General features: G+C 36.5%; 1 protein-coding gene across 1 annotated transcript; it reads right to left on the bottom strand.

Annotated features, from left to right (window-relative positions):
- Positions 1–23,382, bottom strand: abcc10 (ATP-binding cassette, sub-family C (CFTR/MRP), member 10). The gene is made up of 22 exons (XM_044113546.1): positions 23,168–23,382; positions 21,924–22,138; positions 19,520–20,852; positions 18,512–18,739; positions 17,227–17,383; positions 16,380–16,531; positions 14,867–14,946; positions 14,613–14,784; positions 13,411–13,509; positions 12,480–12,669; positions 11,095–11,172; positions 10,715–10,900; positions 9,980–10,118; positions 9,671–9,863; positions 7,849–8,192; positions 6,998–7,167; positions 6,762–6,922; positions 5,257–5,510; positions 3,395–3,540; positions 3,213–3,310; positions 2,011–2,123; positions 1–472 (listed from the first exon to the last, which is right to left on the bottom strand). Exons 2-22 carry the CDS (start codon positions 22,097–22,099, stop codon positions 337–339), a joined length of 4,605 nt encoding a protein of 1,534 aa, XP_043969481.1. The 5' UTR covers positions 22,100–22,138; positions 23,168–23,382; the 3' UTR covers positions 1–336.
- Positions 23,383–24,728: the final 1,346 nt, after the last annotated feature.

Raw genomic sequence — 24,728 nt, 5'->3', positions numbered from 1 at the left:
TGAGATAATATTTTAGTTTATTTATTACAAAGTCGGTTTCAACACAAACCAGGATGTCTTCCTCATCTTACCAATAATATAAACTGGAGATAAATCCCCACAGTTATACAACAATCCTTTAGATCTCACAAAGTGCAGTGATGTATTCCCGAGTATCTCATCCATGTCCACAGGCATTAAAGGTGCTTTTTCCTTCTGTATTCAAGTTTCTAGTATAAAAGCAACATATAAACAGAAAGATGCAGTAAAACAAACATCAATTTTACTGAGTTCTCAGTAAAACGTCCAGGATAAAGTAGAAAAGCTGGATTCATTCATCATTTGTTTCTTGATGGACTAATCTCCTCGCCCACCAACCAGTCTGCGGAAGATGGAAGTATCGTTCTGACAGAGAGCAGCGGGCGTGTCGAACTCTACCACCTTCCCAGCATGCATCACCAGCACACGGTCACAGTCCATGATGGTGTTGATCCTGACGAAACAAACAATCACAACGACACAAAGTTAACGATCGTTCACTGTCGCTGCACGAACAATGCTGCAACTCAGTGCAATCTGCTGGGTTTCCTTTAGTTAAGCTACAGGCGGTCCGCAAAATTCATTCAATTAAAAGTGCAAAATTAATTTGATTGGCTTTTGTTTGTTTGCTTCTTTTACCTGCTCAACAATAAACAATTTTTGTGAAATCTTTATATTATTAAAGGTTCAAAACATGAACCTTTAATGATAAAGATTCATCATTAAAGGTAAACCTTTAATGACGTAAAAGAAAAAAAAATAAATTTTGACAGAAACAAATTTTACTCTTGTTAAAGGATAAGAATTTAATAAGCTTTATTAAAAGAAAAACAGACATTTTTCTATTTTTTATTTTTTGCCATTAGTTGTTTTTACTATTTTTGACCTGTGATCAGGGCCCAAACAAAATAATTTCAAGGGTCACAAGTGGCCCTCGGACCACGCTTTGGACACCCCTACATTAGATAATATTTTTTCTATAAATTTGAATAATGACCTCAGCTTGATACATTGTCTAATAAATAAGTAGAATAAAACTGAATATGTTTAATTGATTGGATTTATAATAGTTTTGGGTTTTTCATTATAATTTAGTTTTATTTTGGCTTTTTGTTTGTCTAATTCAGTTTATGAGTTATGCCAGTGGTTTTAGTTTTTTCATAGTTTTGTTGACTTTTATACAGATCATGTATACATAAGGTAATGAATACTCAACAGAAGATGCCATTTTAAAAAATAAATATTAAATTATTGTTGAACAACCACCCGACTCTGGTAAAAAATAGATTCATAAACACAAAAATGAATGATAATATATCTATAATTTTAGTTTTAGTTTTATAAACACCCAATATAGTTCCAGTTAGTTGTGGTTTTCCCCATTAATTACTGTTTTTGTTTCAGCTAACAAAAATATTTCCTCAATTTCAGTTTTTGCTATTTGGTTAGTTTTATTTAACCATAATAACCTTGGTATTTATGTGTCTAAATTTGATGTACATGGCTCAACATAAATAAACTGGATGGAATTTCAGGAGGTGTTGTCTTAAAACAAACACTTGTTTCTATCAAAATTTAGTCCCAGATTTTTTTAACGTTTAGTAAAATTTCACAGTAAGTTTTAACTTTTAATGCTCAGTTTTTCCTGTGGTTGAAAACTTTCTGACCGGATTACTCTTACATTTAGAGAAGATGATTTGAACGGAAATTAAACTGATTGAAATTGAAGGAGAGTCCTGCTTGGTTTTGGTAAAACATTGAATAAACAGAAAACATGAAGCACAAAACAGTCTGTAAAGACAAATAATAAAAAAATTAATTTAGTTAAGGATGTAGTTATGGCGCCCTCTGGTGGACAGATCCAGCAGTGAGATGTGGTTCTGCTGGGAAGCAGAAATTAAACTATAATTTAATCCTAACACCACACTCTGTAGGGATTAAATTGTTTTAATCTGGTACCAAATTGGGGGACAGAAAATGAAACTATCTAACCTGTGGGCGATAGTGAGCACCGTTTTGTTCTGAAACTTCTCTCTGATCGTCTGCTGCAGCAGTTTGTCCGTCTTCTGGTCCACGCTGGCTGTGGCTTCATCGATACAAAGAACCTTCATGAAGGAAAGAATCAGCATTTTACTCTCAAATATTCACATCTGATGGTCAGATTATTTATCAACGGTTTTCCAGAGGAGCAGGAACCACTAGAAACTTGGTAATGATTGTGTGAAAACAGAAGTAAGAAAAAAATTCAAAACAAATTTACAGCCGTAAAAAAAAAAAATCAATCAGAATACAACATGAAGCAGGAAATTAGGAATATATGAATCCATTATTATTATTTTTAAATCAAATGTACTTAAATTCTGGGACGTTGTAAAATTCAGAACTGTACAATTCATGTTTAAAGTAAGAAATCACAAAAAATGTTTTAGGTTAAGAGAAGGAAATTTAAAAAACAATTCATTAAAACAACCGAAAACTGTTTAGCATATGAGTGTGGGGGGTAGATTTATGGAATGGATTAAATAATTATTTCAAACAAAGTACAAATATAAACCAGCTTAAAAAAACTGTTTAAAATGGAGCTTATTTCAGTGCCAAAAACAAAACAAAACAAAAATCCTCTTAAGTCTTACAACATATTTTTGTTCTAGTTTCCAGTACAAATATCTTAAAACAAAACTAACTTACAAGTAACTTTTCTGCAAGAAATAGCATCTTGTTTTAAGTCAATAATCCCTTAATATTGATATTTTTTAAAAAGTACTGGTTCTACTGGCAGATTATTTCACTTATAACAAGGAAAAATGTTTTGTTATAAGTAAAATAATCTGTCAATGGGACTAAAACTGTTTTTTATCAATATTAAGGAATTATTGTCTTTTGTCCCTATTGGGGACAAAAGTGAGCAGAAAATGGATTCTTTGCTCCTCCTTTTTGTCTGTTCTCTTCTCTTTGTGTTAAAATGTAATTAAGTGTTTGGCTACAGTTGTATGATAAGTAATTCATGTTTTTCTGGTGTTTGGATATTTAATTGAGTATGAAAGGACATTATAAGATCTTGTATCTTCTACCTGCTACTTTTCAAACAGATAATATAAAATTGCATGTCACTTGACAAGATGATAATTTGTTTTAATTTTCTTTTTCCTTGTTTTTTTGTCTGTTTGAAATAAATAAATAAATGTGAGACTCACCTTGGCCTGAGTTAGCAGAGCTCTGGCTAGACACAGCAGCTGTCTCTGTCCTGCAGAGAAGAACTTTCCGCGCTCCCCGACCTCGGCGTCCAGGCCCCCTGATACCCACAGACCCAAACCAGTGTTTACGTCTACACCAGTCCATCATGGGACAGAGTGAACTTCCTGCCAGTAACACTCACCCATCCTGCTGACGACGGCGCTCAGGTGGCACTGATCCAAAACGTCCAGCAGCTGCTGGTCCTCGTGTCTCTCACACGGGTCCAGGTTGTCCCGGACGGTCCCGCTGAACAGGAAGGGATCCTGGGGAATGATGGCCAACCTAGATCTGCAAAACCAGAATGAAACCACACAGAATGATGAGCCTCTTTCACACAGAGATCTATGAGGGGAAAAACATTCATCTGATTGGACCTGCTGACCATTTTTATCTGATCGGGAGCAAACTGCCAGAAAACTGCAAAAACGTGGAAACACTGAGTTCCTACAAAACCAAAGCTAAAAAACTCATTTGTCTTGAAAAAACAAAAACAAAATAAAATAAAAAACGAAAGAAAATTATAAATCTGATTTTAATAAAAGCCTAAAAACCCATTTGCTTTAAAGAATTATATATAAATATATATATATATATATATATATATATATATATATATATATATATATATATATATATATATATATATATATATATAATGAAAAACTAAAAAGGCTCAGAACTTATTTGTTTTAATGAACAAAAAAATAAGTAAATATAAATTAATATAATATTGGCCGCCCAGGAACAGGCCCTAAACACCAGAGCAATTGAGGCCCAGATCTACCACACCAGACAAGACCCAAGGTGTAGGTTGTGCAAGGAGGCCCCTGAGACAGTCCAACACATAACAGCAGGGTGCAAGGTACTGGCAGGGAAAGAATACATGGAACGACACAACCAAGTGGCAGGCATAGTGTACAGAAACATCTGTGCAGAATATGGACTGGAACCCCCAAGATCAAAGTGGGAAACACCCCCGAAGGTAGTGGAGAATGACCGAGCTAAGATCCTGTGGGACTTCCAGATCCAGACAGACAAAATGGTGAGGGCGAACCAACCAGACATAGTCGTGGTGGATAAACAACAGAGGAAAGCCGTTGTGGTGGATGTGGCAATACCAAGTGACTGCAACATCAGGAAAAAGGAGCATGAGAAACTAGAGAAATACCAGGGCCTAAGGGAGGAACTGGAGAGGGCCTGGAAGGTGAAGACCACAGTGGTGCCTGTGGTCATTGGGACCCTCGGGGCAGTCACCCCCAAACTGGAACAGTGGCTACAACAGATCCCAGGAACAACATCAGACATCTCAGTCCAGAAATGTGCAGTCCTAGGCACAGCCAAGATACTGCGCAGAACCCTCAAGCTCCCAGGCCTCTGGTAGAGGACCCGAGCTAAGAGGAAGAAGAATCACCACCCGCGGTGGGTGAGAAGGGAATTTTATTTTTTTTTTTTAATTAAAAAACTAAAAAGGCTCAGAACTTATTTGTTTTAATGAACAAAAAAATAAGTAAATATAAATTAATATAACAAAGTAAAATAACACAAACATGCTAAAATCCCATTTGCTTTGATTTTCTTTGGAAAATAAGTATTTTTTAAGTATAATTACAAAATAAAGTTAAAAAATAATTAATTCTAAACAATAAAGATGAAAAAATGTCTTGAGCTGGTGGGACCTTGAATTTCCCCTTGGGGATTAATAAAGTATTCATCATCATCATCATCATCAAAAAAGAAACAATAATTCATTTTATAAATGAATAAATGAAAAACAAAAAAGATAGTTAAAATCCTAACCCTCCATCACTTTCCTATTACACACAGCATTTTCTTGTTATTTTATGTTTTAATCATGTATGTTTGAATTATTGCCTTGTTGATAAAATATACATTCATAAACATTTGAACGTTTCACAGTCCTCCCAGTTTGCACAGACCTGAAGTTCAGACCGACAGACGGGTTTCGTCAGATTTTAGACGCCTCCATGGCGGCTCCAGTCCTACCTCAGCTGGGCGACGCCCACAGAGCTGACGTCCAGCTGGTCCAGGAGAATCTTCCCCCGGTTGAGCTCCACCATGCGAAACAGGGCCAGAAACATGGTGGACTTTCCAGAACCAGTGCGTCCCACAATGGCGACCTTCTCCCCGGGTCGCACTGCCATGCTGACTCCGTCCAGGGCGTTAGGAAGACCTTCTCTGTAGGCCAGAACCACGTCGCAGAACTCCAGGCAGCCATGTTGGGGCCAGGCGGCAGGAAGCTGGAGTCACAACAATAAGGAGGATTTCCTCTTTAGTTTTTATGGCCGAGGTTTCACTAAAACTTGCTGCTTTAGTTATTAGCTTGTGGTCCTTCAATGCAAAAGCAGAAAATCTCACCAAGTATTTTTGGTCTATTTGCTTTTAGTGCAAATATCTCAGCACACTTGAAATTAGACAAAACTGATGTACAAGTATATTAGCAAGATAAAGGAGCTTGTTTTATATTGATTTTCCAGGCACATTGTGCCATTTAATAATCAATCAAGTAACTATGCTACCTTCAGTTGTTATGAAAATGATATATAAGAGAAATTTGACTTTAAAGTCAAAGTTTCTCTTAAGATTCTTGACTTTTAAAACTGATATGAAACAATTTAAGGTTTTATGTCAGTTTGTCTTAAAATCTCCTGAAACTCCGCCTCCAGGAAGTCCTCACCACATCGATGTGGTGCTCAACAGATTTGCAGTTCCACCAGGTGTTTGCTAATTGCTGCTGGCTAGTCTGAAGGAGCTGAGTGGGGGAGTCACAGAAGCTTTTTTAAAAACTTTATATAATAATTCTGCCGCTTTAAGGAATTATTTACTTAGAACAAGCTCCTAAATTAAAGTTACTTATAACCAGAGTTGTGTAGTAACTAGTTATATTTCAGGAAAAAAGTACTTTTAGAAGTATTTTTACTACGTTGTACTTTTTACTTTTACTTGAGTAATTTTATTAGGAAGTATTTCTTCTCTTACTTGAGAAAAATTTTAGGATTTTCTACCCATTGAATGAAAACAAACATGTTTTAACCAAAAATCCACCAGACTCAGACACACACCTGGAGATTTTGGTAAAGTTTTTTAAGTCTTATTTTGAAAGAAACTGATTTGGAAAAATGTCCTTTTGTCTGATTTTATTTTGTAAATCTATTAATTATTTTCATTTCAATCTTTAAAATACCAACATTTCTTCTTAACTTTATCCATCTCACTATATAATATTTAAATATTAAATGATTGATAAGTTGATCAGTTTCTCAGTACTTCAATAGACTTTTTAACAAACACTTTTTACTTTTACTTGAGTAATTTATTGGATGGCTACTTTTTACTTTTACTTGAGTAGAAACATGTTGAAGTAGAACTACTTTTTCTGTAAGTACGTTTTGTCTTGTTTACTAACTACAAAGATATTTGCACCAGAAACTAGACAAAAGTACTTAATGTTAACTTAATTTTGAGTTTTTTCAGTGAAGCGTAGCTCTTACCTGGGCGTTGAGTTGCTGTGGTTCAGTTGGTAATTCAGTGGCGTATTCCTCCGTTCTCTCCACACTCACCAGCTGCATTTCCGTCTCTGTGAAGCTGGATATGAGGCCAGACAGCAGCTGAGTGATGGACAGCGCATAAGACAGGGACAAACCCAGCAGACCTGAGCAGAGCAACAGCAGCCAGTCAGTCTGAGCAGCAGAAACCATCTCCTTCACTGGTGTCCGATCTGTCCCACCTGGATCAACAACGCTGTACCGGTGCTGGATGACCGCTATCGCTCCGAGGCCCGTCACCACGGCAACGCCGATCAGCTGCAAGCGGATGTCCAGCCACTGCATGGCGGCGTTGCTGACAAACAGGCAGCGCTGGTTCTGCTCCAGACGTGTGAAGTTCTCCTCCCTAAACCTGAAAAGGGGAAATCACTCCAGATTGTTCTTCCTTCTTTAAAGCAGAGTCACACTTATGATTATGGCTGAAAAATGGTATAAACGTTTCACATGAGCAGATATCGATAATTATTGATTAGCATTTTTTTGTTTGTTTTAAATATCTGAAATATTGCCAAACTGGTGGCATGACATTTCCTCTTTTATTCACAGTCTTCACTCCACTGCGGGTATTTTTGTTGTTGTTATTTTTAAGCAGTTAAAAGGCAGAGAAGCAAAACCTTAAACTGTTACTGCGCTAGTTACTCAACAAGTTGTTGCTAGGTAACCACATATTACTCAGCAGGTTGTTGCTAAGTAACTAAAGGTTACCTAGCAACAACTAGTGGAGTGGAGTTAATTGATTCCACCAACCTTGCTTAGCTAGCTGTGAGAAGTTTAGCGGCTAAAACTTTTCATCTCCCTACATCTCCCAGAATGCTTTGCGGTCGTGGATCAGAGTTCAGTGAAATTACTGAATATTCCATCAGATGTATTATCTATTGATATTGACCATTTGTCTATCGCAACATATGTTGTTGCTGAAACATTGACCAGTCAAGAATTCCATAATACTGATGAAAAAGTTCTGGTTCCACTGGGAGATTGTTTCACTTATAACACTTTATAACACTTATAACTCTAATTCCCGGCCTCCTACCTGGCAGCGCTGCAACTCGCCCTGATGGTTCCCAGCCCAGTAATCGTCTCAGAGAAATGCGAGTAGATTGGTGACAGGGAAAGGCTGCAGAGGCGCTTCAGCTCCCGGGACGTGTGTCTGTAGAAGTTCTGGGTCCGGTAGTAGAGCAGAGCCAGGGGCAGCAGCGGCACCAGCACCCACGGCAGGCCGTAGCTGATCACCACCAGCATGCCCAGCAGGCCGAAGACGTTGGCCAGCAGGATGTTCAGGATGAACGGCAGGAAGTCGTCCACGCTGTACAAGTCTGAGGAAAAACGGTTGAGAATCCGACCCAACGGCGTGACATCGAAGAAAGTCACCGTGGCCTGGAGAGGAACACAAAACAGAGGTTTTCTTTACTCTGTTTAATAGCAGGAATGCACCGATGGAGGTTTTTTTGGCCAATCTCTGATTACCGATATTGTAAAAGTCCGACCAGTACAATTCTGATTTTGGCCGATACCCATTTTTTTTGTCTGAAATGTGGCTTAATATAACAAGAAAGTCGCTGAGTTGGCATCAGTGTTGTGACTATTGTTAACTGCGTACATGCAGATATGACCTGGTGGGCCAGTCTGTCCGTCAAACCGCTCTAACGGGAGAACAGAAGAGGATTTTTAGACATTTACTGAGGTAGATAAGATCAGTGGATAAGATCGGCTTCAAAATAAATATAAAGAATTAAGGAAATCGGTGTCAATAAATCAATGCACGCCTATTTCATTCAACTAAGAATGTATATTTTAATTGAACTTGTTTTAACAAATCTTGTCTTGTATTTGAGAAAAAGATTAGAAGCACCTTTTTTCCCCTTGGAATTCTAATTCTGTGTCAATTTATGTCAAAATCCAAATAAATAACCAAACATTCTTAGATATACATCAATTATGTTCTGACTATGTGAAAATAATCACATAACTGTTTCTTCCTTGTTATAGGATTAGTAAACCTGTACTTTATCCACAATAAAAACCTGCCCCAAATTTGGTAAATTTGAGATTTATGTCAAAATTCTGATAAAAAGTACAAATTATACAATCATATATCTTTGAAAAGCATAAGTGGAATCATTGTGTTAGTGGAAACAGATCTCAAAACAACAAGTGGTTTCTGGACAGCAAAACACTTATCTTTTCCAGCAGCCACTGTAGAGTGCATACAGCGGTAAATCCAGCTGAGCAAACGTTCCAGAACTCAGCTTGGGTTGCTAGGCAACAGGCCGAGCAAGGCTGGGGTTCATTTCTCAAACACCATAATAATTTGAATCAATGAATAACTTGATTCAAAAAAACATTAATTTATTGCCAAAAAAATAGTTGAGTGTTTTTTAAGCGCTTGAGCTGTTTTTAGAAGCAGCAGAGACCCAAATGAAAATATGAAAATGTACAAAATTAGAATTTTTCATAATATGCCCCCTTTAAGAAATACTTTAGAAATTAAAGCTTATTAATTACTTGACTTATTATGCTATTGTCATTGTGTTAGTGGAAACAGATCTCAAAACAACAAAATATTTTATCGCAATAATTTCTGGGGTATTTTATCGTCTAGCAAAATTTGTTATCGTGACAGGCCTGAACCCTTTTCTTCACCACTTCACAATTTTACACGAACACACAATCAACTGTGTTGAGCTCTCATGCAAAATCCCAATAAATCACACTGAAATTTGTAACAAAGCACAAAATGTCAAGAAGTATGAATATACTATCAGAGCACTGCTAGAAACCGGTGTTTTCTACTTAGCAGTCATCCCATAATAACCGCTAAACGTTAGCCACTGCTGCCATACGGTGCTGCGTACCTGGAGGACCCGGTCCAAAAGCCGGTTGTGGATGGCAGAAGCAGCACAGATGACTCCGTAGGCGAAGAGGAAGGCCCGAAGCGCTGTGAACACGGTGTTGGAGGCGGCTATGGAGCCGTAGATCGTCAGGTAGTAGCTAACGTCGCTGGTGGCGTTGGTGGAAACAAAAACCCCCACAGAGGGCAAATGGCTTCTGGATGGAGGGAGGGAAATATATTAATTCAGTAAATTCAAATTTTTTAGTTGAGTAATATTTATACCTAATTATTTATCTTACTTAAAGGATTTTTTTCTGTTTGAATAACTTACATCAAGCCTCCCGGTGAGAAAAGAAGGATGTGAGGAGGAACGAGACCGACTGAAGATGAATCGTTCGCAGAACTGGAACCGTTGGTTTTCAGTGAGGAGATCCAGTGGGAAAGCCACCAATCAGAAACGTTCTTCGAGGCTTAAAACATAAATGTACAAAGCACTGAATTAACAGCAGATATTATCATAATTTGTACAGAATGTATTTCTGCTACACTCCCCCATTAAGATTATCTTGAAATTTCCCAATAGTGTCGACTGTATTTTCTGTTATGCTTGGAACATTAATTAATTTATTTGTATTTAAGTTTGGTGGGATTTGGAATGACTTTCAATGTTGCAGTTTTTTGTCCTATTGTTTTGACAGGATTGCAGAAACAAAAATGTATAATTTTTGATAAATAACTTGATTCTAAATGGAAAATATTTTATTCAGAAATATCAGCCACAGCTATACAACTTTATTTTTTTACACATCACTGACACTTTAAGATCGTTCTACCTTCATTTCTAAATATCCTTATAGTGTATCTACTGTATTTTAGTCTTAAGATCGTGTCTCATTGATTCACTGGTAGACTGTCCCACTGTTGTTTTTGTTTCTTATATAATCACACATAATGTTTGCGTTCAGCCCGACTGCGTTCAGATTCGACTGCTATATTTTTTCCTGATTATTTTTTAGTAATTAAGCCTTTAGAGTCAGAGCAGCGAGTCTTTTCTGGTCTTCCAGACCTTGCATGAGGAGCAGAGACATCAAGATGGCGGCGGCCAGGATTCCACCCACAGCAAACCAGTAGGTCCTGTACACTCCCCACGCCAGTCCACCCACTCGCTTCTGCTCCGCACCCAGCAGATCAGGATCGTCGTCCAGACAGAGATCAGGGAGAGGAGCCAGCTCATCCTCACTCTGCTGCTCATCTGGTTTCAATCAGGAAAATAAAACAGAAATTAGATTCTTATCATGCAGCATCAGGTTAAAGTAGCTTTCATTAGGCAGCTGCAGCTGATTCAGCACACAGTTTTATTGTCTCAGCTAAAGTTAAAGTATTTCTGTGCATTCCATTTTGTATCAGAGATTTATTCTGCAGCAATCAGTCAGGACCTCAACGTACCTTTCTGATCTGCTTTGGGATCCTTTTTCCCCATTTTTGGCTCAGACTGAATCAGAGGGAGAATCTCTGCTGGTGTTCCTGTAAAACAAAAAGTATCTCTGCAGAATAAAGCAACAAATTCTTCCTCCATGTCTCTGGATGGACTGAAGGATTACAGTAATATGATCACAGTGACTGAAACAAACACTAAAATTAATCTATAGTGACTCAGGAATAGTTTCAGATAAATTTTATGTGTAACAAAGGTTTGAGACAATAAACATGTTTACGGCACTCATATGGTAGCGCAGTGATGATTTAAAAAAAAAGTGATTTTATTCTATGTCAAAGTATTAGAGCCACACTTAGAAAAAATAAATAAAATTCCAAGAATAAAATTATATAATTATAAGAATAAAGTAATAGTATTATGACAATAACCTCATACAAGTCATAATATTACAAAAATAAAGTCATATTTCAAGAATAATGTCACAGTAATACAAGAATAAAGTCATAATTATGAGAGTAAAGTCAGAATATCACCAGAATACAATTAAAGTAAATACTACATCTGCATCAAATTATTATCTTGTCATATTATAGTAATCTGATGTTGATGTGTTGACAGATTAAGTATTTCCTTATTCATAAAACCAAAGAATAACTTCATTTTTTCAACATTCCTCAATTTACCGCAGTTTTAAGACTGTGTTTTTGTGTTGGAGTTCCCGTAGAACTGCGACTTTAATCTTGTAAATTAGTTTGTTTTGGGGGGTTTTTCTGGGCCAGGCTCCAATGGTAGAACCAAAACTGTAAAAAATGTTGTACGTTTTCTGTATTAAAAGTAAAGCATCTAGTTTTCAAATGCTTTGAGGTTCTCTTGAACAAATTTACTCTCAGTTATAAAAACAGGATTTGGGTCTCCTTGTAAATTTGTAAATAAGTTTAATAAAACAATAAAAAAAGCTGATTTAAGTGAAGCAAAGCTGGAATTTGAGTAAAAGTCTCTGGATTAACATGGCTCTTTATATTAGAAAAGCTTGTGTGTACAAGGAAAAACTGAAATTTAGGGTCCTGCAACAATATTAGTTGTTTGAAGAAATCTGATTGGCTGATATAAGTTTTAGTTTTTCACTACACTGCCCCCTATGGGTTTGTATAAAACAATGTGTGGCTTCATGTGAATAAAAAAATAAAAAAATGACAAATATAATGGATACAATATTATTCATTGTAAGAAAATTATTTCTGTAATAATTTTACTTGAACTGCAGTTTGGGGGCACAAAAAAACGAGTTCCCTACTTGCTGTGACAGTTTAAAAACTAAAGCAAGAAAGAAAGATGTCGTGTCTCAGAACGTAGAAACAACTGTGGTCTTCAGTAAACAGAGTTCAGCTGCTACCTGTTTTAATTATGGTTCCGTTGTCCATGAGGACGACCATGTCGGCTCTGTCCACAAACTCGATGCGGTGGGTGCAGAGGATTCTGGTCTTCCCTTTGAGGAGCTCCAGGATGCATTTCTTCATCAGGTGTTCAGCCACATCTGTGTCGACCGCTGCAAGCGGATCATCCAGCAGGTAGATCTCTTTGTCCTTATGAGGAGGCCAGAAAATAGATGGAGGCTCAGATGATTACAACACTGATGTGATGATGTGTCGGAGAGAGTAGGAGCTTCTTAAAGAGACAGAAGCTCAATTTCAAGCTGGCAAATTACTAAAACAGATTTCCTTTCAAAAAAAAAAAAAAATAATAATATATATATATCGAATGATACTTCATGGCTTGATGTGAAGATTCACATCAAGCCAAAGTTTATTTGTGCAGCACATTTCAGCAACAAGGTGTTTTACATAATAAAAACACAAAAATACAAAATCATAAATCACAGTCAGCAACATTACATTTTGTCAAATGCCATCATTAATGTTTCACTGATTATGTTTCAAAAAGCAGCTGGGTTTTTAGTCTAGATCTAAAGGCACTCAGGGTTTCGGCTGTTTTTCCAGTTTTCCGGAAGTTTGTTCCAGATTTGTGGTGCATAGAAGCTGAATGCTGTTTCTCCATGTTTGGTTCTGGTTCTGGGGATGCAGAGCAGAACCAGAAGACCCGACAGATCTGGAGGGTTGCTATGACAACAGCAGATGCTTAATGTATTGTGGCACTAAGCCGTTCAGAGATTTATAAACTAACAACAGTATTTTAAAATCTTTTCTCTGAGCTACAGGGAGCCAGTGATGTTATGAGCTCTATCTTCCTGGTTTTAGTCAGAATGCCAGCAGCAGCAGCTGGTTTCTAAATAAAATATTATAATCATTATTGAGTAGAGGACTGACCATATAAACCGCTCTGGCCAGGGCCAGCCTGGCTTTCTGTCCTCCACTCAGAGTCACTCCGTTTTCTCCCACTTCTGTTTTATCGCCGTTTGGTAAAACCTGCAACAACACAAACGAATCCCAGTCAATTCACCACAAAACACAAACTTATTTCGACCTGAGCTTCACCTTTTCATCACACCGCAAAAAGACAAAACCTTAGCAAGTGTTTTTGGTCTAGTTTCTAAAGCAAATATCTTATTACACTTCAAAAAAAAGATAAAACTAACTTAGAAGTAACTTTTCACCAAGAAATAGAGATTTTATTTTAAGTATTGTTGAAAGTGTACTAGTTCCACTGGCAGATAATTTGATTTGACTTGATTTATTATCATACATTTTCCCATGTTATAAGTAAAATTTTCTACCAGTGGAACCAGTACACTTTCAACAATATAAATGAATTATTAACTTAAAACAATGTCTTGCTGAAAAGTTACTTCCATGTTAGTTTTGTCTTATTTCAAGTGTATTAAAATATTTTTACTACAAATTGAACTAAAAATACTTGGTAACATCTTGTGTTTTTGCAATTTGCTTCCTATCCAAATCCTGCACATAAAAAAATCATTTTATATTCATATCATGTATCAATTTATCTGCCTTAATACACTGTCACTATGACTAAACTCTACTTTGCATATTTCTACTTCATGGACTCAGTTGGGTTTGAGAACTTATAGAAAAGCTTTTTAACTGTCCTTTAGTTTTTTTTTTATCTTTATATGATTCATATATTGTGTCTGAAATACAGTAAATAATGGTGATGAATATTTGGGCTTTTATATTTAATTACAAAGAGATTATTACAAAAAATACTCAAAATTATGTCCCTGAATACTTTATATTCCCTCATCAAACAACAAGATGCTACACTGTAAAAAAAAAAAACATATCTGACTTACGGTAAAATACAGGAATCTATAGCGGTCGGTATGTTACCTTAAACTAACGGCATTTTTTACAGTGTAGCTTAAATAATTGGATGGATGAATCAATGCACAGATTATACAAAACATAAAATGGGAGACAGCTTCATTCTGAATGCCAAAAAAATTAAAGAAGTGGCAAAATGACGAACAGAACTTGGAAACAAATAAAAGAATCAATAAGAAAATGCAGTGAAATTACAGTTTTTTAAAATAGTTATGAGGAAATCGTACACTGAGGTCGTCAGAGAGCGCGCAGGCCTCGATCACAGCTTGGTAGAGAGCAGCGCTGTAGTCTTTTCCAAACAGGATGTTGTCTCGTACTGAGGCGTGTTGGATCCACGGTTCCTGAGCAGCTAAACCAAAACCAGCCTCTCTGTTTGCCACATAGAGAACGCCACTGATTCTGCAGAGCGGAGGACAATTAAACGCACTCAAATAAAGCTGTGAATTTGACTCCATTCTGCAGATAGAAAGAGTTTCGGTACCTGTTGAGTTCTCCAGTGATGGCCGCCAGTAAGGAACTTTTCCCACAGCCGACTTTCCCCACAACAACCACCAGAGAGCCCTGAGGAAAACACACGATGCTGCTCACATGGACATGAGAGAAATGAACAGAAACCTTACAAAGTATCTCTGGTCCAGTTTCTAGTGCAAATATCTAAGTACACTTGAAATAAGACTAAACTAATTTACAAGTAACTTTTCAGCTTAAATAATTCATTATTATTGATAAAAGGTTTTAGTTCCACTGCCAGATTATTTCACTTCTGACATTTTTTATGTGGAACTAAAACTCTTTCATCAATATTAAGAAGTTGTTGACTCTAAACAAGCTTCTTTATCTTGTTATAAAGTTATTTATATGTTAGTTTTATCTTGTTTCAAGTTTATTTAGAAATGTGCACTAGAAAGTAGAGAAAAAAAATACTAGATAAGATTTTGTGTTTTTTCAGTGTTTGACAAACTGTTAGTGTTACCTAAATACTCCGTTATATTTAAATTTATTGCACCATTATTAGCTCCAAGCTAATGATTATGAATTTGATCTGACTTAAATACAGACATTTTGCGTTTAGAAACAAACTTGTTCAGAGAAAGACAGTCAGGATCCAGACAGGAAAAATGAACAAAAATCCCCCAAAAAACTAGAATTACAGCCGTTGTTAAACTGTTCATTTTAACTTAAGCAGTTTGAAACCAGAATATCAAAATGTTTCCATTATTTTCATTAAAATAATTATGGTTGGAAATTTCAACTGGATTAATCATAATGAATCGATTATTGAAATAAGCCCCTAAACACTCAATAAATCTCCATTTGCTGAAAGAATAAACATATTTAGAGCAGCAATAAAATTAAAGCTGCACAAAAAAGATATAGCTTTCATAAATAGATTTTTAACAAAATGCTTGTCTGTAAATATGTTCGACCATAAACACTTTGAGTTGCATAATTTTAAAATTTTGTAAAAGAAATTATCTCAATTAGATGTTAGAAGTTTGTTTTACTGCATCCTTTGCTACAAATGATCAAACATACATTAGAGGAACTTATATTATTGCATTTTAGGCAATAAACGTTTTATTTTCTTATTTGAAAAAGGAGTTATATCATTTATTTAACATATTTCTAATATTATAAGCTTAAGTTTTTAAATAAAAAAATCTGTATGTGAAAATCTTTTTGTGATTAGTCAATTAATCACCGATTAATTGTTAGTTGCAAGTCTATAAATAATATATATTATCATACGATGTAATGCAATTCTCACTGATTTATGTGAAACCAGTCAAAGTTACACAACATATTGCTGTTTAATTGTTTAAAAACACATAATGTAATGTAAAAGTGGTTAGCATGTAAATAACTAAACGTCTCGGCTGCATCTCTGATCCGTGTGTTTGTCTTTGGTTCGATGAACCGGTTCTGCAGGAATGTTGAAGAGCAAAAAGCCAAGAAGGAATGAAGACAATCAAAGCATGAAGCAGCAACTCTACCTTAGTTACATGTAGATTCAAGTTTTGCAGCAGCAGACTTCCTGTCCCAGCTTCACTTCCTGTTTGTCCCACTTCACCGCCATCAGGCAGCCGCCAGGAAAACGTGGCCTGGCTCAGCAGGATGGACGTCTGGTTGGTGTCTTCAGAAGACACTGTGGACAAATAATTCATGTTTCAGCGGGGGAAAAAGCACTAATTAGGTCTGTTACAATAAGCAATAAATTGATTCATTATATGATCAATTAAAATGAGCTCAGTCATTTATCATTTTTCTCTCTTCACCCAGAGAGAAAAATTATGAATAATTAATTGATTTTTATTGTAACAATAAATCAAACTTCTTATCACAATAAGAAATGTATTATGATAAACAATACAATAAATACCCACTTCTACTTCACACTAGAACTAAAAAACTATTTTAAATGTTGTATTTTTTCACCATTTGTCAATAAACAGCAATAAAATTAAAAACATGATTAAATACAGTTACGGTATGCAGTTTAAAGTTATAAATCACACTTCTTTATGTGACTGACTTATTTAATCCTACCCCTATCTAAATATAATGAAGTACTTCACTAACAGACTCAATAATGAGCCGAAACTTTTATTTAAAAGCATCTTAAGGTTTTAATTTGCCTTTTCTATTTACTGCACTAAAAAAACAACAAATTAAACAGAGTGATTACAAACTGACTCTTAACAGGACAAGAAAATTTACTGACCCAGATCAGTGATTATAATTAATTCAGATTTAATCATCTAAATGAAAATGATGATGCTCATTTCAATGACTGATTAATTGCGACAGGTTTGTAAATTAGATAAAAAACCAGAATCCCACCCTGGGTGTAGTAGGCCTCCAGATCCTGGTTGGTCAGTTTGAAGAAGCGCTGGATTCGCTCCAGAGACACTTTGGCCTCCAGGATGCTGTTCAGCACCCAGGGGAAAGCATTGAGAGGCGTGATCAGCATTCCCACCAGCGCCACGGTGGTGAACACCTGCAAGAGGCAGAAAACCTCAAAACCTTCTAAATGCTCCATTTTCAAACTTTATGGACCCCCAGCATGTTACTGTTTCCATCCACACAACGCCAGAGGGCAAAAAGACGATTCTTCTGCGTGTCATCTGTAGCCGCGCTGCTGCGGTGAAACAATCCTGTTAACTAAATGAAACTTGGAGACGTAAGAATTGTTCATTCAGTGCAGTGCGCCACAGCAAAGGGGAAAATAACGCAGAAAAAATGATGAACAACTCAAAACCACTTTTTGTCTCGCTCTCTGTGTCGGATACGCTGCAAACTGTTCGTTTTCCTGACACCAAAAAACATTAACTTACTGCCAAAAAACAGCTTTTTTTTATAGGTCACCTTGAACAGGTTAGGATACATAAAACATGTTCATTACATTTTGACATTCAGATTTTAGTTTGATCAGTTCTGCCTACTTCGAATGCCTGTTTCAGGGTTTCTTGTCTCTTTGAATCCAAATAAGCTGCTGCTGGCCAACCTGCCCAGCTCAACGTTTACAATCACAAAAAATGGCTGCAAACAGATGCGCAATTGTACAGCTGTACATCTTTGAAAAGCAGAAGTGGAGCTTTGTGCACAGCCAACAAGAACGCAGCAAGTGGCTTCTGGATGGTAAGTCAGCAACAAAACACTAGTCTTTTCCAGCAGCCATTGTACAGCCCATACAGCGGTGAGATCAGCCGACCAAATGTGTTGGAGCTCAGCCGGGGTTGCTAAGTAACCGCGCAGTGTGACTCAACAATCAGGATGCTTTTGAAATGTCTCATTTTCCTAAAAATGGCTGGGTGTTGTTTTTAAGTGCCTGGGCTGTTTGTAAAAGCAGTAGAAAGCCAAATGAAAGTATAAAATCATTCAAAATGTAAATATTGTATAATAGGTCCCCTTTGAATAAAGGTTTATTTCCATTTGTTTTGCTCAGTGAACACAGTTTGTCTTAGAGTTTTGTGTTTTCAATTTATGCATGGAAGATATTATTATTGCATCTCAGTGTGAGATTCTCTGTTGAATAAAATCCAGAAAATAAGGTGTCATAAACGTCAACTTCACATAAAAGCATAATAACATTCGAGACAACCAGTAGAGTAAAAATAGTTTCTACCTTGGCGGCTGTTAGCTGGTGTCCAAGCAGCACGTAAATGACAAAGGTGAGGACACAGATGATGACAGGCAGAGCGGCCCAGGTGTACACACACATGGCATCCAGGTACTTGAGGTTCTTGAGGTGTGCCAGCTCTTGTTGCCGGTACTTGGCCACCTTCTGGGTGAAATGAGGCTCCCAGTTGTAGAACTTAATGACACGGATGCCAAAGAGGATCTCCGTCATTAACTTTGGAAGAAACAAAAAGCCTTTTAGCTTCTGAAATGCAGGGTTAGCAAACTTTCACTCAGTAAAATTCAAAAACTTTTCAACTTTTCAACGTAATTATTTTCATAATTACATTTTCAAGCTTTTCCATTGGTTTTTGGAGATAAAACCAATACAAATGAACGAACAAATTATCAGTTCACGATTATTATTACTTATTTTTTGTGGCTGTTTTCTACATTCTAGGGTAGAAAATTATAGAAAACATTCTACAGTTTTCTATAATTGTTTATGTTTTAAAATGTCGCTCTCACACCTTTTACATCTGACTGGTCTGAAAACAAAACACTAATTTAACAAAAACTTAGATATAATGAGAGTTTGGTAATAATTAGTTCTATTTACCTGAGAAACTTTTTTATTTAAAAAAATACTTTTAGGAGTATTTTTACTGCGCTGTACATTTTATTTTTGTTACTTATATGAATTATGTCAATTTCATCCTTAAATTACCAAAATTTCCACTTAACTTTATATTTTAGTCTGTCTGATGATGTAATTATTAATTATTAAATGATTGATAATTTGATCAGTTATTCAAACTTTTTATCAAATACTTTTTTTTAAAACTTGAGTAATTTCTTGGACGGCTACATTTTACTCTTACCTGAGTAAAAATATGTTGAAGTAGTACTACTCTTACTTTGGTACAATGATATTATATGACAAGCCAGTTTGAGAATAAAAATCTCACAGTAATTTCTAAAAGTCTTGCCCAAAACAAAAAGATGAATATCTCACCTTGACGCGGTTGTCTTTGTATTTAAGCATCTGATTGTTGTTGCTAAGGATACGGGAGGCGAGGAACTTGTTGAACGGCACCAGCATCAACGCAACACCAAGTCCCCCGAGGAAAGCTGCACCAACCTGGAGGTTCAGCAGGTAGAGGGTGACAGAAAAGCAGAAGGGCAGGCTCCAGAGCTCGTGGAAGCTGTTGAAGAAGTTGACGATGCGCTGGATGTCGGTGCTCATCTGGTTGACCACTTCTCCCAGCGTGAATCCGGCCAGGCTGCAGCCGCTCACCTGCAGGGTTTTTCCGTAGACGGCCGACGCAAGCGAGGCGCGTGCCAACAGAGAAACTTTGGAGACCTGAAAAGTGTAGATGTTCCGGAGAAAGGAACCTGCGAAGGTTGTGGCAAAGAGGCCCAACACACAAGCAACGCCTTGACTGAAAGGAGCCTCCTTTTCTTCAATGAAGTTCACCAGACTGCTGAGTAAGAGAGGCCCTGCAAACGTTGATATGTTTACTGTCACCTTCAGCACACCCAGGAGGTAGTACCGCAACCCAAATGCCTTGTGCAACACTCTCAGCAACCCAACATCCCCCTCCAGCTCCAACAGCTCCTCCTTAGGGTCCGAACCTTTTACCGGTTGAGGCCACTGGTCCTGCTGGTCGCTTCTTTTAGCCCCTTTTCGACACCTTTCCCAACACTGGTGGAAATATCGCCAAACAACTCTGGTGCGCAGCTTCCGGGGAAGGTGATACACATGCTGCGGCCTTTCCAAATCTCCCTGCCGACCTCGCCTAAGCAACGGATCCAACCAGAGGTAGAAGAGCCGAGACAGGCAGTCGCTTCCGTCCTCAGCGACTATCTCAGCTGTGTCTGGTTCTGGAAGGAGTGGAGAACCATCCACTGTGTTTATATTAAGGGTGTAATCAGCCTCACCAATGCAAGGAAAAGCAAAGGCAAGAAGGTAAACGAGTAAAAGAAACGCCCGGACTGAGGTGAGGACCAACCTGGTCAGTTTAATTGGTTCTGTAAAATATTCCTGGCTATTGCAGTAGATCATCAAGGTGATGACAATGTTGGGCACCAACAGGAGAGTGATAGCTAGCAGCAGCAGCGGTCCTCTAGTTCTCCTGAAGCTAGATCTAAGTAGGACTGCAATAGCGCTACAGTGGACCAGCCAGGCCAGGAGGGCCGAGCCGTCAGCCAAGATATCCAGGTAAATGTCTGCCTGCTGGAGGATGCCCACCAAGATGGCGTCTGCGGTGAAGAGTAGCGCGGCAAGCAACGCCGAGACCAGTCGGAGCGTCCAGCCGCACGGAGCCGACGTCTGGAGGAGGTTGCTTCTGAAAAACAAATTAAAATGTGAAATATTCATATTTATTTTTTAGTTCATTACTATTTATTTCATAGATTTTTATTATGTTTTAGAGTCCATTATTCTGAATGTGTAAACATGATCTGATTTTAGTAATATTAAAGATGTGAAGTTTGTCAAAAATTGTTTATTTATTTGTCAAATTTATTTTGCTTGGTTGAAAACGTATTTTCTCTCGATATTCATTGCTATGGACGTTCCGTTGCGCTGCTCTTGGCAGTTAGTGGTTACCATAGCAACCAGTAACTGACAGCTCCTCCCCCTTTTTCTGTTGCCCTCTGTTAACTGTGGTATGTATCAGGATCAGCTCTGTTTCTTTTACATGTATTATAGTTTAACACATACTTTAGACAAATTTATTTATATACAGGGTTTTCTGTGTAATTTTGACAAATACACATTTGGTATATGTTTTTAATTGTTATTACAGTTAATGTTGTTCATTTTAGCTGTGTTTAATTTTACTATTAAATGCTGTTAACTGCTCATTGGGAGCCATTACTCTGTAGCTTGTTTAGGGTTGTTTAATGTATTTTATTTAATGTATAGGGACAGAAGCTGCTGGACTGATGCTAACCACCAATTTGATTTCCTCTGTTAGAATAAATACAGTAAACCTGAGTGCGTCTGTTGTGAACTCAGGTCCGACTGGACCTGAGACGAATAAAGAATAGCTACAGATGCACCGATCCACTTTTTTCACTTCCAATACAGATACCGATATCTAAGGACAATACAAAAAACTGTGCAGAATTGATTTAAAATGTTTCTCTTTTTTAAAACACAGACATAAATGTACTAAATTACACATTTATTTGGACCTCGGGAATAGTTATTTAAATAATAGTGTTTTTTGTTTTAGATTTTTCAGTCAAAATTGTTAAACTTGCATTTTCATTTAACTTTATCATAAAATAACTTTACGCTAGCCTGTTACATCTACTAATTCATTCACTCAAACCATGTATTAAAACAAAAATACATTTTAAATATTCAGGGATGTGTATATAAGGTAGTTAAAACCGGGGATCAGACCTACCTAGCCATGCTAAGGTAGCAGGCGCTGAAAACCGCCATCCCAGCGTGAGGCAAGGCTCCAAGGACGAGCTGGTTGAAGCAGGGACTGAGGTTTCCATCCTGCCACAGAGGAAAAGGGTCGTCCTCCGGCGTGTGACACAGGCCTGAGACCAGCTCAGAGAGCCAGGAGTCCCTCATCCTGTCCTTCTTTTAGACCGACGCCATTTCAAAACACATCTGTAGAAAGAGAAAGTGTGCCAGAACAGAGTTGTTTTTCTTTATAGGTTCATGCAGGTGGAGGTCACTAAATTACAATATCATTCAAAGTAAAATTCAGTATGCAAAACCTAAACTTTATAAATTCATCACACATAGGAATATATACTTTTCTAGAGTAGAGGAGTAACTAGCTACATTTATTTAATTACATTTATTTCATTAACGCTTGGGGAGAAGGAGGAGTACTTTAAGGAATATTTATACTACACTGTATTTTTTACTTTTACTTGAGTAATTTTATTATGAAGTATTTCTATTCTTATTTGAGTAAAATTTCTGGATTTTCTATCCACTGAATGAAAAACAAAATGTTTTAACCAAAAATTCACCAGACAGACGCACATCTGCAGTTTATGTTAAACTTTCATAAGTTTTTTATTGGATGAAAGTGATTGGAAAATTTTTTCTTTTGCCTGAATATTTTTGTTGTTGTTGTTACTTATGAATTCTTGTTATTTTTGTCCTTAAAAAACCCCCAAATTTCCACTTAACATATATGCAACTTTTTCCTTTTGTTAATGGTTTTCTTTTAAAAAAAAAAATTAAAATAAGAGCAATATTTTTGTTTGCGGGGCTTTGATTCAATTTAATTAAATACAAAATATTGCAGTGGAGACCAATCCCAGCCATACAACCAGAGAAGACTAAGAACTTTTAAGGACTTTTTTTTATCATTACTTTATCACTATCGTAATAAAACATATAATATTGTGATAATATTAGGTAGCCAAAGAGCAAAAATGTGTTATGTTAGCACACTGACACGAATCCTACTGTTAAGATTTTAAACCAGATGTGTTACAATTATGTCAACAAAGAGAGCTACTTGGATTCCTTAGCTAGGCGAATTATCAAACTTTTATACTTATTTATCAAGTTAGCTGGTTGCAAATCAAATAACCGCTGAACTAGAGATAAATAAACATAACACCAGTGATATAAAATCAACTCAGAAGTCTTTTCATACAACCGGTGTGATAGTTCTACCTGTAGTGGTGGTAAATGGCGACTTCATCCGGGTAGCATCAGCAATCTGGGTTTCCGCAGATTGCCTTATAAATCCTCTGAGTTGGAGGACTTTTTGCTGGTGAACACTATGGACATTAGATGTCCTCTACGTCCATGGCAACCACCATAGATCAAGACAAAATAGACATGGCAACCACGGTAACTGTCAATAAAGGACCACGACAGATGTAGGCTAGCAGGAAGAGACATTTAGCTGCCCTCATGATTGCCTGTTTTGTTTATGTAACAAAGCAGCGTCTACATTCTTTATAAAATTCATAATTCATAATAAAATTACACACACACACACACACACACACACACACACACACACACACACACACACACACACACACACACACACACACACACACACACACACACACACATTATTGTATATATCAGAATAACAATGGCAATCTCAAACAAATGAAAAAAAATTGCAAAAAAGAATATCACCACTCCTACTGTAAACAGATCTAATTGGAAACAAAGGCTAGAGCAAAGTATTAAAGTTAGTGACAAAATAATAATAATAATAATTATTATTATTATTATTATTATTATTATTATTATTATTATTATTATTATTATTATTATTATTATTATTAAAGTTGGCTACTAACTGAAAATCTTACATTAACTCAAACAATTTAATTGCGTTTAATTCTGCATTTTTCTCAGACAACTATTAAAAAAGGAAAGTTCGTTTTGGAGAGCAGAGATTGAGAGGGAGCGTTTTACATAGCGATATTTATGGATATAAAATTTTGTTACAATCATTAGAACATTGACTAAACAGTCCAAATCTTTTTCTTTTATCGATAAACCGAACTAAATGTTTTGTAAGGAAATAAAAACCACATTTATTGTTTTAAAAGACAGAAAGTTACGAAGTTGATCCCATAAGTTTAATACTTCTTTACATTCATAAAACAAATGTTTTCGTTGTTTCCAATTGAGTTTTGCAAAAAATACAATTCTCAATATTAAAATGAAATCTCTCTCTTAAAAACTAATTGGAAGGATATATGTTATTAATTATTTTAAAATGTAATTCTTTAGATTTGGGAGGAATTGGGAATTTCAAATAATTTGTTCTAATTTTGACTATTATAGATTTGCTAAAATTTTGTAAGAGAACTGTGTTTTTCGTTCTTCCTGGATACATATTATTAATATGTATTTTGTATTTAACATGTATTTTGTCATTGATTCAAAAACTTGTTGCATTTACTATCTCTAATGTCCACATGCTCAAATTGAATCTTACGGAGTCTAGGAATGGAGAAATTAAGAAAACTTTTTTTAACTGTCAAAATAAGAACATTAGGTAAAACTAGAAAATTCCTGAAGAAATTTAACTGGGGCCTGCCAAAGTGTGCCCGTCGGTTTGGACCCAGCGTTGTGATGCTAAGAATTAGCATCAATGCTAAAGAAAGCTGCAATGTAATCAATAGCATGTGGAGAATCACAAGAATGTTAAGTAAGCTGGACATGCAACATTCAGTATGATAAAGCAAGTGTATTAGCTAAAATG

This window comes from Gambusia affinis, linkage group LG04 (assembly GCF_019740435.1).
Source record: "Gambusia affinis linkage group LG04, SWU_Gaff_1.0, whole genome shotgun sequence".
Lineage (NCBI taxonomy): Eukaryota > Metazoa > Chordata > Actinopteri > Cyprinodontiformes > Poeciliidae > Gambusia > Gambusia affinis.
This window is presented reverse-complemented; position numbering and strand designations above follow the sequence as displayed.

Coding starts and splice junctions, on each gene's coding strand:
- abcc10 (XM_044113546.1), bottom strand. CDS start 22,099: ATGAGGGACTCCTGGCTCTCTGAGCTGGTCTCAGGCCTGTGTCACACG. Junction 17,384..18,511: donor ACCAGCTAACAGCCGCCAAG/GTAGAAACTATT, acceptor TGCCTCTTGCAG/GTGTTCACCACCGTGGCGCT. Junction 2,124..3,212: donor CTCTGCTAACTCAGGCCAAG/GTGAGTCTCACA, acceptor TCCTTCATGAAG/GTTCTTTGTATCGATGAAGC.